Below are 16,130 nucleotides of genomic sequence, written 5' to 3' on the forward strand. Positions count from 1 at the left end.
GAATGTCAGTTATCGAACTCTGGCACACTGCTCACGACAAGAGAAATAGGTGCAGCTCCGTACTCTCTCCTCCACAGGGTGCATATGAGCAGTATGTCTTACAGTGCTCATTATTGATGGCAGCCATCTTAAATAAAATATTTTATGACCCTCAAAATATTTAACTTTCTATTTAGTGAGTTAATTAACAAATGCTGTACATCAAATGGAACATAAAAAATATATCGACAAAATTATAACGCGAAAGTACTGAACCTAACGGTAATTGTTACACGATTTGGATTGAAGTTAGAAGTGATCTAAAGTTTTAATGTTAATTAATTCAGAAGGTAATGAGTTTCAGACAATTTTACATACCTCACAGAAAAGTTGGAGGTATGTGCTTTCAAATGATAGGCACTAATATGCCAAAATACGTATCCGACTGCTCGTTAAATATGTAAGGTCGTGCTGTACGAACATTTTAAATCGACGATATTTCATAATTAACAGAGTTTCTGAGTTAACTGATTAAATTACTGCAACATTATTAGCAAGTGGTATGTAATGAGCAATGATATTCAGTGAGACTACCATATTTACTCGAATTTAAGCCGCACTCGAATCTAAGCCGCACCTGAAAAATGACACTCGAAATTGAGGAAAAAAAATTTTCCCGAATCTAAGCCGCACCTGAAATCTGAGACTCGAAATTCAAGGGGAGTGAGAAGTTTTAGGCCGAACCTCCAAATCGAAACAAAGTTGCTCCATTGTAATGTGAGACACAATATAGGTCGATGAATGACGATACAGCTATAGTAGTTTGGTTCGAGTCGTAGGCTTAGCAGTTAAGCTTTGCCAGGTAGGCGTTGCTATGCGTCAGGCGCTCCGTCCGTATTTATACGGGTACCCTTCCTTTTTCACGTGCTTCGTCTGGTTTGAATTGATTGCTTATTTTTCTTTGATCTGATAAGTGCCGTTCTCTTTGTTATAGGTGTTTACGTCACTCAAAGCTGAAAATGCATTACTGTACTGTGTCATGCATTGTTTGTCGCATTCTGATGTAATGAGTGTTTACGACCTATTGCCGCTCACGGCATGGCTTGCTTTTGCGCGCGCTACCGCCGCTTTCAAATTTAAAAAAAAAGGGAGGAATCGTCTCATTAGCGAAACAATGGCAAGAGACTGCTATTTGTTGTTACTTACACTGCTGCTTTCTTTGATAATGATCAACAAGAACCAAATAATAGACTGCGTATGATAGAAGATGTTCTGAACGAGAGTTTAGTGAAAAATTTTCTCCGTTTCAAAATCTTTGCAGATGCCTCTTTAGTACATTACATTCTGCACAGAAATTAGTCATCTTAGATTTAAAAATCTAATCAATTGCCGTGCTTCATTTCTGACTGTATCACTATTCAGCTTAAGAATAATACGAATATAAACATGACATGACATGTATATTCTTCTGCGTTTGCTGTTGTCTCACTCTAGTTTCGTAGTTTATTAGGCAGCCAGGATTTAAATGAGATAGCAGCAAACACGAAAGAATACATGGCAAAATGTTTATATTCGTATTATTATTATTATTATTATGGTGGAGAGAATACTGCATGTGATTCACAATTCATAAAAGTTCCTATTAACAACCATCTCTTCTCACAGGTAGGAAAAAATTCAGAACGCAGAGTTGGCCATATTGGCAAACATCCCAAACAGTCTTGCCAGTCAGATTTTCGTAGTGCATTGAAATGTTGCTACATTCGAAGATGAACAATGTGGAATTTGTATTTACTTCGTTGGATAATGTATGAAAATGCAGTGGTCGAAACTCAGGGCGGAGAAAAAAAGCTCGTCTTCCACCATTTTTTTAAAAAATCTATTTACTGATGCAGAGGTTTTGGTGCTGGTATTTATCTTTGTGCCTGAAAAGCGCTACATATATTCGACGACAAAAGTTAGTTGTGGCGGCACCGACCAACATTTTTCACAACTTCCGCTTTGCACTCGATTCTAAGCCGCAGGCGGTTTTTTGGATTACAAAAACCGGAAAAAAGTGCGGCTTAGATTCGAGTAAATACGGTATGCATTTTTATCAACCTGAAATTACTATGCACTCACTGGGTACTAGGTACACTCCCTTACTGCTGCTATTATAATTTAGGAAAAAATTTAGAAAATAGTGGGAGGCAGAAAAATATAGAATACGAGATTGGGGGACTCAACTTGCTTTGACTCAGACTGTATTGTACTTTGAGTTTCTTTCATGTAGTGTACTGGTACTAAGACTGAAACTACCTTTGGCACTAAGCCAGTTTTTGAGTAAAAGAGTATAGAGACTTAGCTATTTTTAGTATTTCTAACTTAAACAATTCATACTACTTATGAGAAATACACTACCATAAATTAAGTGTAACAGTGTACATACAATTGACCTTCTGTTTAGTGTACACTATATTTCACATTAAGATTTAGAATGAAGACTCTTGCAGGATTTTTGGGTTCACTCTTCAGTTGTTTAGTTTTGCACTGTAGGTTTCAGATTATTGCTCAACTGTCTAGTGTTACTGACAAAGAGGTGGCTTTGCATAAAGCCCAAATGTAAACAACAAAGATTTGAAACTTCCTGGCAGATTAAAACTGTGTGCCCGACCGAGACTCGAACTCGGGACCTTTGCCTTTCGCGGGCAAGTGCTCTACCATCTGAGCTACCGAAGCACGACTCACGCCCGGTACTCACAGCTTTACTTCTGCCAGTATCTCGTCTCCTACCTTCCAAACTTTACAGAAGCTCTCCTGCGAACCTTGCAGAACTAGCACTCCTTAAAGAAAGGATATAGCGGAGACATGGCTTAGCCACAGCCTGGGGGATGTTTCCAGAATGAGATTTTCACTCTGCAGCGGAGTGTGCGCTGATATGAAACTTCCTGGCAGATTAAAACTGTGTGCCCGACCGAGACTCGAACTCGGGACCTTTGCCTTTCGCGGGCAAGTGCTCTACCATCTGAGCTACCGAAGCACGACTCACGCCCGGTACTCACAGCTTTACTTCTGCCAGTATCTCGTCTCCTACCTTCCAAACTTTACAGAAGCTCTCCTGTGAACCTTGCAGAACTAGCACTCCTGAAAGAAAGGATATAGCGGAGACATGGCTTAGCCACAGCCTGGGGGATGTTTCCAGAATGAGATTTTCACTCTGCAGCGGAGTGTGCGCTGATATGAAACTTCCTGGCAGATTAAAACTGCGTGCCCGACCGAGACTCGAACTCGGGACCTTTGCCTTTCGCGGGCATTGGAAGGTAGGAGACGGAGTACACAGTTTTAATCTGCCAGGAAGTTTCATATCAGCGCACACTCTGCTGCAGAGTGAAAATCTCATTCTGGAAACAAAGATTTTACCGTCATTAGACAAATTGATTGCTAATTCAAAATACAAAATAGTACATTTGTAACTAAAGAACACTGAAATAAATAAATAACATACACATTGATTTGTAGTAGTGTACATATTAACAAAATTTGAATGGATAATCAATTAGGTGGAGAATAAGTGAAGTTTGCTTCTCTGTTCAGAATGGGTCTTGTAGCGGCTCTCGATATGTATTCGTGAGCTGGCTGGAGAAGAACCCTGACAGTTGCAGTAGGTTTTGTGTGGTTGCTTCACTCATCTAACTCAACCGATCGTGTAACACAGTTTTGTATACAGCTCTGTAGGCTCGTATAACTTTTTATGCGTCTGCAGCTGAGACTGGCAGAAGAAATCTTTTGCTTCCTTAGTTCGATGTTCTCAGCTGGTCTGTCTCTTTTTAAACTTAGATATAAAATTATTAACTGGTTTAGTGAATAAAGCAATTCACGCTAATGTGTTTTGATACTATATCTTTAGCAAATATGGTGCAAAGATACAAACATGCCTCCCTTTTTGTGTACTCTTAATTCCTCCATTACCAGGAGACAAATTAGGTCTGGCTTTCTTAGTTTATTTTCAGATGAGCGAAAATGAGATGGCGGCAGAGATAAAATTGCTCACGTGAGCACCTAATCGGTAACGGAAAATGCTCGAGAGAGAAGTATTCTGAAAATGACAGTTGAATCTGGAAAACTAAATGAAAAGAACTATGTGACAGCCAGGTGAGGCGTGACACCACAATCTTGTTGCAGGTTCAGTTTGTGCCAGCAGCCATTTGCACTGCACAGTTGAAAGCTGGCAGCAACACTGCCAACTGTCAAGGAACATCTCGCATCTACTTTCCTACCCAATTTTAAGCACTAGAGAGCAATGTGTGAAGTATAAATATTTTTGTTTCCAAAAGACTTTCTACCAACAAACAGTATGGATTAGGGCAAATTGCTACTGACCACATAGAGAAGGCATTGAGTGAAAGACAGGCATCTTTTTTTATGCAAAATCACACGATCGTGGCCACTGTAGAGGAAATGACAGTGTGTATGACTTCTGCACGTATATTTTTATTTATTTATTTATACGAATTGGCCAACCGAGGACCACGTTACAAAATCTGTTTTGTGTTCACTTTTTTTTCTCTTCTCTCAGGCTGTTCATCCACCTGCGGCCATTTTTGTCAGATGTTCAACTGTTAGTTTCCTGTTGGTCTTTGGTTTTGGAGCCTCCTGAAAAACCTTGAATTCAGTTATTGCCTTTCTGTACTTGTCCCTATTCATTGTGTCCATTTCTGTAAGCCCAAGTCCATTTCTTCCTTGCAACTGAGAGTTGGGTGTCAAATTATATTGAAGATTTTCTTCATTAATCTGCCACTGTCCATTCTGACCAGATGACCGAAGGACATCAGCCTTCTCTTTCTCATTACCATTATGACTGGTTTCATAAATTGGTAGATCTTCTCGTTACTCATCTTTACCCATTTTTCACAAATTTTTTTGTGGCTATCAAGAAACTTCCTCAGAATTACTCTTTTCTTCTTCTCGAGCTGACCTATTAGTCCTTTGTTCTTGAGGGAGAGTGTTTCTGCTGCATATTGAACTTCTGTTCTCGTCACTGTATTGTAGTGTTATAACTTTGCATTTCGAGATAGGCATTTTTTGTTGTACAGCTTCTGTGTTAAAATGTGTGCCCTCCTAAGTTTAGCTACATGAAGTTTGGCAGCTTCTTTTTTTATGCCAGTATCAGTTATTGTTTCTCCCAAATATTTAAAGCGTTTGACCCTTTCGATACATCCAGTAATTGTGTGCAATTCTTTGATTTCCTTATATTTGTTTCACTGAATTTAATTTTTTCTTGTGATATATGTAAACCAAATTTAGCTGCATGCTTTGCTAAGGTTTCTATTTGTGTAATTGCATCTGCTATATTTGTGCCTAGGGGAGCAATATCATCTGCAAAAGCTAGTGCATGTATCGTAAGGCCTTTAACTGAGCCTCTAAAAGAAATTCCCTTTACTTTTTGTTATGTGTATTTCTTCAATGTCTCCCTATAATCTTTTCCAAACTGATGTTGAATAGAATTGGGGAGAGTCTACCCCGTCGTCTCAAACCCGTTTGGATTTTAAAGGGTTCAGAAATCTTGCCTCGAAATTTGACTTTGGACTCGGTATCTGTCAGTGTTTGCTTTACTATCTCTGTAGTTTTTGTGTCAATTCCAAATTCTTCCAGAGTCCTACGGAGTCGTACGCTTTTCTAAAATCGATAAACGTCGTAACGTGTGGTTGACCGGCACGTGTTCTAATTATATTTTTACGGTTAATAATTTGCTCTGAGCAGCACCTCCCTTTTCTAAATGCACATTGGTGTTCTCCTGTCTGTGCATCGGAAAGGACCTTGTATGGAATGGATAGAAGGGAAATCCCCCTGTAATTGTTTGCTCCTGATCTGTCACCCTTTTTGTAAGGTGGATGTATAAGTACTGTCCTGCATCTATATAGACTGATGGAAAAACATTTCAACACCAAGAAGGAGGTGTGCGCCATAAATGAGAGTTGGTAGGTTTGTTTCTACATCTGAAAGATGATGTCTGTTCACATTTCATGTTGCTATGAAGATGCAAATCAGCTTTGCTTTAAATACACACTGTAATGGTAATGATGTTAGTTACCTTTGAGGTTGGATGTGGTGAGTTGGTGTTAGTCAAGAATGCCTATAAAGTGAAGAAGACCCCATTATCGACACCTCACCGAGTTCGAACAAGGTCATATAATAGGGCTACGAGATTCCGTACATTCCTTCTTCTGTACTACAGGAATCGGCCACTGTACAGGATCGGTGGCAGGGGTGGTCACGAGAATATACGTTCGCGAGAAGACCCGGCTCCGGATGGCAACGTAGCACTACTGAGAGGAATGACCGACGTGTGGCTCGGGGCTCTGGCACTTTGCACTTTGCAGCAGTTGGCACCACAGTGACACAAAGAACTGTGATGAGTAAGTTGCTCCACGGACAGTTCCGAGCCAGGCACCGTGTAACGTGCATTCTACAGACCCCCGAATCGTCGCCACTTGCGACTTCAGTGGGTCGAGAGAGAGCTCGTCGGAGGGCACGGTGGAGTCCTGTCGTTTCTTCCGATGAAAGCGGGTTCTGCCTCGGTGCCAAATATGGCCGTATGTCAGTTAGGAGGAGGCCACTCGAGTGCCTGCGACCGACCTGTCTGTGCGCTAAACACACTGGCGGCGATTCGACCTGTCTCGTTTCCGTTCGGGAACGGCATTCCGGGGTTCGTTTTGCGACTGGATAACGCTCGCCCACGTACCGTCTCGGTAACCCGACACGCTCTACAGAGGGTCGACACGTCGTCTCTGCACGCTCGATCTGTCTCCAGTCGAGCACGTACTGGACGTCGTCGGATGCCAAATCTAGCATCGTCCACAACCGGCATTAATCGTACCTGTATGTACTGACCGAGAGCAGCAGGGCTGGAACTCCTTCCCATAAATTAACATCTGGCACCTGACACCTGTACAACACAATGTGTGCACATTTGCATTCATCATTTGGGTGGTTACACTGGTTGTTAAGGTACCAGCATTTTGCATTTGCAATTGCTGATCTCGCAGTTACATTGAACTGTGATTTTGCAATAATTATTTTTGTTGTGTTGCTTTTTTTTCTCTGTGTGTGTGTGTGTGTGTGTGTGTGTGTGTGTGTGTGTGTGTGTGAGAGAGATCTGATGAGTTTATATATTTGAACAGTCTACATTTAAATCTTCCCATCTCCCTCTCAGTTCATCCTCTATGTGATGAGTAGTGTGTCCTATTTCACATTGTTTCCATTCCATATTTTACACCGTTTGAATTCTACCAATGAAGAGATGGATTAGTAATGGGCTCCTCATTATTTCTACCCGTGTGACGACTTCACTCTTTCGGTGAGGTGCGTGAATTTCTGCGGACGGGTCTTCCGCGAGAACCGAAACCGGAGAAGGCGGTGATGGGAGACGCTCGGGTCCAGAGGGAAGTCGGGGTTATAATTCAACCCGAAGGTTTCCCACCGGGTCCGTGTCGGGACTCTGGGCGGGCCAGTCCATTTCGGGAATGCCGCCGTCCACAAATTGTCGTCCTACAGCTGCCGCTTCACGGGGGCGTACACCGTCGTGCCGACACGGCCGTCGCCTCCTTACCGTTCCTCCGTCGTGCAGGTGACATTCTCCCGGCATTCGCCGAACGCGAAACCTTCCGTCGAATTGCCACGGAGTACGGCGTAATTAGTCACTTCAGATCACTCGTTTCCGGTGGCGTCGCTCATAGCACCGTCTCGAGTGTCACTTAGCACTGATTACAGAAATGCACTGATTACAGAGCTGCTTGACCACTGTGCCCCATTACTTTTGACTCCATACACTACCACTGATTTTGTACAACTTTATAGAACTGCCCTCCGTAATGCTCGACGGTCGGTATCCGTCTGTACGCGCGGTGTACCTAGTCTCGGTTTAGCTTCGGTCGTTTTCCACTTCATGGTCGTATAACTGACAGTCGACTGGGCGAACTTTAGAAGGGTCTACATATACGTGACGGATTTGTTACTCGGGTGACATACGACAACCGGTCCGCAGTCGAAGACACCGAGCTCTCCCAACTGCTGTCGCTGCCACTGTACTGACGACACGGCACTCCTTCCGTCCTTTTATACTGACGGTTCCACCCCTCGTGACGTTCGATTCCGTGTGCTTTCGACTGGATAGAGCGTGTTATTATTCTGGTACGAGTATGTAAATTGTGTGCTGCAAATATGAAAAGGAACAACCGAGCGGCTCGACACCTTTCTGGAAAACGTGAGAAGACCGCGTAAGAACACGAACGTTCGAATTTAAATGGGAGGTACGACGTTTGACTTTCCGGATGTCAGTATTGACATCGACACACAAAGTCACCGATTTAAAAAAATATACGGAACAGTAACGTACACACACCTGGCCTCCTGCATTTCAGCTTTCTCAGATGTGTTGCTTTTCATTTTTTGACCCACTATTTGCTGTCAGTTCCAGTGTCCACAATTGAATTTGAACAAGAACTACACATACTTATCCTATAACTGTAACAATTGTTACCAGCCCACTATTATTGACAGCACTGTTAAGAAAAAGCTAAAATATCGAGCTAACGTGCTACGAGGCATGTTCAGAAAGTAAAGGTACTAGATTTTCATACTTTTGGAAAAGTGTATCGGAAAAAAGATTACAAGATACTGTTGGTACACATGTTGACTATTTTCCCACATAATTGCCATCCCGTTCAGTGCACGGGTGAGGCGTGCCCTACTCGCAGAACTCTCCCTCTGGCCGCTTCCCCCACTTTGGAACCTCTTTCTGTACCTACTCGGCGGTTGAAAATTTAATTCCACTCGCGTGTGCCTACAGGGAGGTGAAGAGGTGGTAACCTGAAGGTGCCGAGTCAGGGGGATCCGGAGGGTGGGGCTCAGGAGATGCCGACCGAACGAGTCCGAGAGGGCCTTGGTGGCCGAGTGTGCGTGGACGGGCGTCGTCGTGCGAACGAGCACGGTCCTTTCGTCTGCGTTCCCTTCCTTTTACTGTACTATTGAGTTCCTGTGATGCTTGCTGTGATCCGGTGATCCCCCTCTACCACTCACTGTTGCCAACCCTAAAAAACCCTTAGCCCATCAAATGATTGCCAGAAAAGATACGATTTACCATTCTTTGGTAACTGTCTATCAAAGTAGGCAAATTTCTGGAGAAAAATAAGTATTCATTGACCTACTATACCACTGAGGTGGCGTCGGGATTGAGAGTATAGAGGTTGTGGCGTGACTGTAGGTGGAGATGGTAGTGCTGGCCAGTGGTAGCCAGGAATACACATCTGGAATGTGAAATGGTTTTATCAGGGTGCCAGTTCTTCTGGAATACCAGGCAGTCTACATTTTACTTCAAAGAATCAGGGAAATCTTGGGGAATTTCAGGAATTTTATAAAATCTTTATTGAGCTTTATAGATCACAAATGTTAAAATACATAACATTTCAAAGTATGTTAATTATTTGAATGTTAGTCCATACAAATTACCAGTGCCAGTGTTCAAAAATTGCTGTTAAACTACAACCAAGAGGAAAGAAAGTCATTATTGTGAGATGCTCAACCGCCCCCTTCTTCTTAGCTCACCGTTAATTTCTGAGGTGCTTCTTATGACATCATCTTCCTCCCCATACTATTCTTTTAAACCGGAGTGAGAGTTCCTGACCTGTGCTGAAGGTTTCAAGTTCATCATTGAGATATGGCACTACTGATTTTTTTAAAATCTAGTTTACTGAACATATATATCTTTCTGCTTGTTTTAGTTGTCCTTTGTACTTTGGTAATCATTGTTGCCACACGGTCAGTGATACGAGATTCAATATGGACATCCTCAAAGAGGAGTTTCACAGGATGTTTTATGACACCCACCACTTCCAAAACCGTAATTTTACCAATTAATTGTTAGATGATTAAAGTCTTCACTGACAATTACAACGATTGGGGAACTTGCGTACAAGTGAACTGAGGTTTTCTCTAGAGTCTTCGATTACCTCAGGAGACGAGTCTGGTGGGTGACACAGAGTCCTGCTCAGACAGTTTCACGCGCCGCCGGTCCAGCTTCAGTTTCTGTCTCGGTAGATTTGAGTTTCTCGTCTACTGCGACAATTACACCACCTTTATTTCCCATTTGCCTATCCTTTCGATATAGGCATAATTTTTTCCCAAAAGACTCACTGCTGTCGATTTGAGGTCTCGACCAGCTTTCTGTACCTAGTATTATGTGAGCGTCACTACATTTCACGAACGGTTCAGACTCTGGCACTCTGTTGTGAATGCTTCGACAGTTTAGGATTAGGATTTTAATACTCTCACCTGTGGGAGGCATTTTTGTCGATCTTACGTCGATACGTCTGGGTTCCCTCAGGCTGTCGTTATATAGGTCGGACGGAGAGCTCCCTACTATAAAAATCCGTCGTACGCACATTACACGCAGTCGACTACCCGAGTAGCGGCCTCTGGTGTGTAGTGCACGCCTGGCCTATTTGGGGGACCCTGCAGATCTCGACCCTACGGCACGAGTCCGGGAAGTCACAGTATAGCTGTCACAGAACCTTTGAAGTCTTCGGTTCGGCATTTGTCCTGTCACCTAGTAGGCGCAGGGTCTGCCACGGGCCCTGATAACTCGTTTTGTGGGTGACGGCATTGACGCGTATAAGGTGTGAATGGCACCGTGTGGTGTAGCCGTCTGTGCTGCATTCAACCAGTTCCGAAGTTCATCTGTGGTGGTTGCCATTGCGTCAGAGCACTGCACCTGTTGTTTCACCACATCCCACTCTTTTTGACCGGTGACAATTCTGGTGATCGGCAGACGGGTCGATCGAGGCAAAACGCCGACATCCTGTGACGCAGAGAAGGTACTTGTTCGTGCAGTGAGACGCAGTTGTGCATTGGCTTGCTGAAAAATGGAGTCTCGGGTGTTGTGCAGAAAGGGTACGGCTACGAGTAGTGTGATGTCATTCGACTGGGTCATACTGGTCACAGTGCCCTGGATACACACCGACTGTAATTTGCGGTTGTACCCAATAGAAAGCCACACCTTGCGGCCTTCAGTTGGCACTTCTCGTGCGAATGCAGTCACTGCGATGCCACTGCCACTGTCCGTGGCGAACCGAAATGTGGCCATCATTTTCGAACGGAACCTGGATTCGTCCAAAAACTCTATCTGATGCCATTCCTGTCATTCCGTATACCTTTGCCGTCTGCCACGTTTCTGCTCATTTGTCAAAGACGAGAGGAGAAGTGGACGACGCGCGTGTAACCCGTGCAGTAATAAATGGCAACCGACTGTCACCCCCTGTAGTGAAGTATGTGTTACACTGTGCTACTGTTTCACCAGAAATGAGGAGGGTGTGAATCGGTGTGTTGGGAGAGCTCCAGAGAATCGTCTACCTGTGATAACTGTACCAGAGGTAACTCAAATACTGTCCTCTCCTGTGGATCCTGTCTCTTCTGCAGAAAGTACAAGATCTGTCGTTACCTGTCCACTTGACTGCAAGTAGTGTGTCAGTGGGACATAAAGGCGTCCTGTACAGGACGGATGGCGACTGGGGAGGACTCGTGTTGTTGTACGTGCCCCTTAACCGACAAGTTTGAGGTGCTGTCTTTCACTGAAACTGAGCCAGTAAAACTCAATTCACCTGTTTTGGGAAACTCTGTTTTGTCCAGTGTCAGGAGGAGGCAGACACCAAAGGGTAGGGATCTATTAATGGTTGGCAGTTCAAACGTATGACAAATGATGGGACCTCTTAGGGAAATGGTAGCAGGGGACAGGAAAGAATACCGTGTGTACTCAGTGCCTGGGGTCCTCATTAAGCATGCCGAAGAGGCTATTCCGGCAGCTATTGAGGGAACAGGGTGCAGCCGACTGCAGATTGTGGTGTACGTTGGAACAAATGGTGCCTGTCGTCTGGTTTCCGAAGTCGTTCTCGGGTCATTCCAGCGACTGGTAGAGAGGTTGAGAAGAATAGGTGTGCGGAGTTTCAGCGGAGCTCACAATTTGCAGCATTGTCCCCATAACAAATGGAAGGCAACTGAAATGCTAATAATTTCTGCAGAACATACTAACGTACATGTCTTTTGGTTACGAACGTCCTATCTCTAGTCGTTCGAGGTGTTCTGTTTTTTCTCAGCACGAGTGTAATTTGTGTCATTTATCGTGGTCTCCGCTATGGCTGCAAAGATGTTTTTATGGTACGCGATTCTTTTTATTTCTGACAAATAGTTAAAGTTCATCTTCTCGAACCCTTTTATGATTTACTACTGACAAGGACATATGTAAGAAACATTAGTCTTTTACACTGGTGTGATCATCACCAGGCTGTCAGTTCAGTGATGGATGGTTGTACTACTGAGCTAGCTGTGGAACTTAACATCTGACACCTGTATGCTTACACACTTTAGTGTTATCTTAGCTAAACGCATCATTGTAAAATGAATAAATGCACTTAGTTTTGTGTAAATGTGTGTTGCTTTCGTTGGGGAATCGTGATCAGTTTTGGTTTATGCTACCTGTGCTTTATATAGGAGTTACCTGTTTGCTGTTTTTGTTTTATGTCAACTGTACTGCATTGTTATAGCCAGTACTATCACACTGATCATTTTGTTGGCAGTTTTTTTTTACATGTTCACAAGTATAGTTATTGATAACCGATGCAATGAAGCCAGCACAAAGTACAACAAATGTCACGATGGACACTATTTTCACTATAAAAGGATGACATGTTTTGTGCAGCATTAATTTTTATTTAATTTCATTTAATAATGATAATTGACATTATCATTATTAATAAATTTATTTTTGGAGAGTTCCACACTGAGCAAATACAATTTTCCCTTCCTTTTTACTCAGACTCGTTTCACTGACGTTACAGTATGGGTTTTTTTTATTTAATTTCTTGTTAACACAACCCTCTATTCTGTAGTTTTCCAAACTTTTCAGAGTAATGTCGCATGTTCTCGGAGGTCCTAGTATCCCCCTGAGAAGCCTCAATCGCACAAGTTCTCCTCCCTCGAGTATTCCTCATGTTATCAGGTTGACACTTTCTGCCACGCCTAAAGCTTCACGGCTGCCCACTAACATTTCAATTTTGAGCTTATCGAAATACCCTTGTTGTTGTAGATGTTCGTAGTTTGTAATCTAAATTCCTTTTTTTAGCTGCCAAATTGTTTCCTTACATATTTTTTGCACTCGTACTCCGATGGCCACTGGGCTTGAAGTACCCATCTGACGAAAAACGATCATTACCAGTTTCACGTGCCCTCACACCGTGAGACACAGGAAAGCTTTTGAATTTGACTCGGGGCATTGGCACAAATCCTGGTAACGGAGAGGTTTATGCCACCACCTCTCCTCCTGTTATCGACCAGATACTGTCGACGAAGTGTTTTCTTGCTATCGGAATCAAAAGGCACCGCGCTAGTGTATTTTAGTGGTCCTGGCTACAGAGAAAAGTTAGAAATAGCAGATTACAGGTATTATGTTAAATTATGTGTTTCATTGTGTCTATGTGAGTGGAAACAGCATGTAGGCAAGTAAATATTTCTGTTCATCTCGATATTATTTTAGTACTATTTATATTGTAGATGGAATTATAAGGGGCGTTCAGAAAGAAACGAGCCAGAGGCATAATTACAGAAACCGGTACCTGTACGTTAGAAGTATTGACCCTGGCTGTTGTGACGCTTGTCCCACTGTGACACGAGGTGGTGAATGGCTGTCTCATAAAATTCCCGAGGCTGTGACGTTAACCAGTTCTGCACGTACAGCCGGGCGTCGTCGTCCGAGGTGAATCCTTTGCCCCTCGGAGCCTTTTTAAGGGGACCAAAAGTGACGTAGTCACCGGGAGAGAGGTCCGCTCTGTATGGAGGGTGGCCGAGAGCCTCCCATTTGAATTTCTGCAGGAGTGCCACGACTGTGTCGGCTGAACGAGCCTTTGCATTGTCGTGGAGCAGAATGACCCCACAGGTGAGATTGCCCGGTCGTTTCGATTTGATCACTCGGCGAAGGGGAAGTGAATCGGAAGGGGGCCATCTCGGTCAAAGGAGGACGTCAGCGTAACCTTTCCTGCACTCATGTGGGTGGTCTCAGCTTTTTTTAGTGGTGATGACCGTGGATACTTCCACTGAAGACTTTGTCGTTTTGATTCTGGTTTGAAATGATGACACTGTGACTCATCTCCAGCCACCACTTGTACCGGGAACGCATTCCCTTCCCGAGCCTAGCGCTGCAGATGAGCGAGACAGTGGGCCGTTCGACACCCTTCCTGTTGTGGTCGAAGACTGTGGGCCAACCGTCGGGCACACACTTTGCGCATGTGCAGTCGTTCCTACGTGACGGTGTGAACACTTCTGACGCTCAATCTGACCACGGCGGCTACAGTCCTGGGTAACGAGTGCATCCACCAGATGGACAGTGTCGTCGATAATGCATTGTGGTGTTCCGGACTGTGCGTCGTCGGCTAATGAACTCTGTGCATCGTTGGCTAATGACAGCCGTCCTTGCCTGAAGTGTTTGTGCCACGCCTTGACCTTTGTCAGGGACACGTAGTGTTCACCGTACACTTGTGACATTCATTGATTGATGTCCCTTCCTCCTCCTCCTTCCGCTGTCAAAAAACAAACGACACCTATTTGTTCTTCTTTTGACACCTCCGTGCATCGTTGGCTAATGACAGCCGTCCTTCCCTGAAGTGTTTGTGCCACGCCTTGACCTTTGTCAGGGACACGTAGTGTTCACCGTACACTTGTGACATTCATTGATTGATGTCTGTTCCTCCTCCTCCTTCCGCTGTCAAAAAACAAACAACACCTATTTGTTCTTCTTTTGACACCTCCGTGTCACTGTTTGCATTGTGACTGGCAGCGTCGGATGTTTGATGCGTGCTACTGCTAGCTCTGTATAGTCACTTGACATGCACATGTGCCCTCCAGCTATGGGCTGTGCTCTTCCACGCTCTGGTCGGAACCACGTCTCGTTACATACGCCACAATATTACCCTCCTGTCACCGGTTTGTGCATACCAGACTCCGGCTCGTTTCTTTTTGAATGTCCTTTATATTTGCCTAGCTCTCCATCTTTGCTGTAAATTTGTTTAATTGTGTTCACTCATTAGAATTTAAACTGTGATTGCCAAACAAGGTACAGTTCCTGCATAGCATTTGTTTTGAATACTCTAATTACATATTGTAAGTCCTGTTAAATATGACACTGTTTTCATCTAGTTTTACTGTTTAATGGAATTCACTGCATAACTTTACAAAATTTTAAACAGTTGTACAAACTTTTTCCAATTTTACTTACAGTACATTAGATCTGTGTTTTTCAGTTGTAGCCATAGGCAGTCTTACCCAGTTTAGCATTAATTTGTGTGTTATTCCTATGGTTTATTATACGTCTGTCTGATCGAAGCAGTGCTTATTGCGGATACGACTAGTGAAATTGTGTACAGGTGTACCTGAAGCCCCTACTGCGTAAGCTGAAGACGCGCAGTGTGCCCGAGGACATAGCGGAGAGTCTGACGGAGATTACGAGGTACATGCTCGACCGGGACTACATCCGCGCCAGCGACTCCTACTTGCAGATGGCCATTGGAAATGCACCTTGGCCCATTGGTGTCACTATGGTGAGAAAATCTTTACTTTTCTAAAATACTTGCATTCTATATAAGTATATAGAAAAGGCCAGAGATGAATATAATTATATTTATGAGAGTAGCTGGGAAGTCCTTCAGAAAAGGGGAATCGGAAGGTGGACTACAAGAAGAATAAAGCAAATGTGTTGAAGTGTGAGTCAGGTAAAAGCAGGAGGAGAGAAGACAGACTGGTTAGAACAGAAAAACAGGTTGAAGCAAGGGAGTGAAGTATCCCCACCACCTTTTATCAGTATTGCAGATTAGAGAATCACAGGGGTGGCAGTACTATTAGCAGGTGAAAGTATGGAAGCAATGATGTTTGCTGATGATTTAATAATGTTGCGGGCAATGATGTAGATGGGGATGGAGGAGGATGAGGAGAAGGAGAGGTACAAGAAAGGCTGAGGAGGAAGTGGTGGGAGAAAATGAGTTGAAATTTAATGCAATACATGTGAAGTAATGGTGACAAACACAAGTAAGACCGTGTCCTATGTGAGTGACAGAAGTGAGCGACAGCGCGCGACA

At 43.7% G+C, this 16,130-nt stretch overlaps 1 protein-coding gene across 2 annotated transcripts in view; it reads left to right on the plus strand.

Moving 5' to 3' along the window:
* LOC126109732 (pre-mRNA-splicing factor 18) overlaps positions 1-16,130 on the plus strand; it is a 97,012-nt gene that overhangs the window by 37,493 nt on the left and 43,389 nt on the right. For both annotated transcript variants that reach the window (XM_049914785.1, XM_049914784.1), the window contains exon 4: positions 15,423-15,596. In XM_049914785.1, the coding sequence (XP_049770742.1) occupies positions 15,423-15,596 (174 nt within the window). The remainder of the gene's footprint in view (positions 1-15,422; positions 15,597-16,130) is intronic.

The sequence above is a fragment of the Schistocerca cancellata genome, chromosome 12, assembly GCF_023864275.1.
Source record: "Schistocerca cancellata isolate TAMUIC-IGC-003103 chromosome 12, iqSchCanc2.1, whole genome shotgun sequence".
Lineage (NCBI taxonomy): Eukaryota > Metazoa > Arthropoda > Insecta > Orthoptera > Acrididae > Schistocerca > Schistocerca cancellata.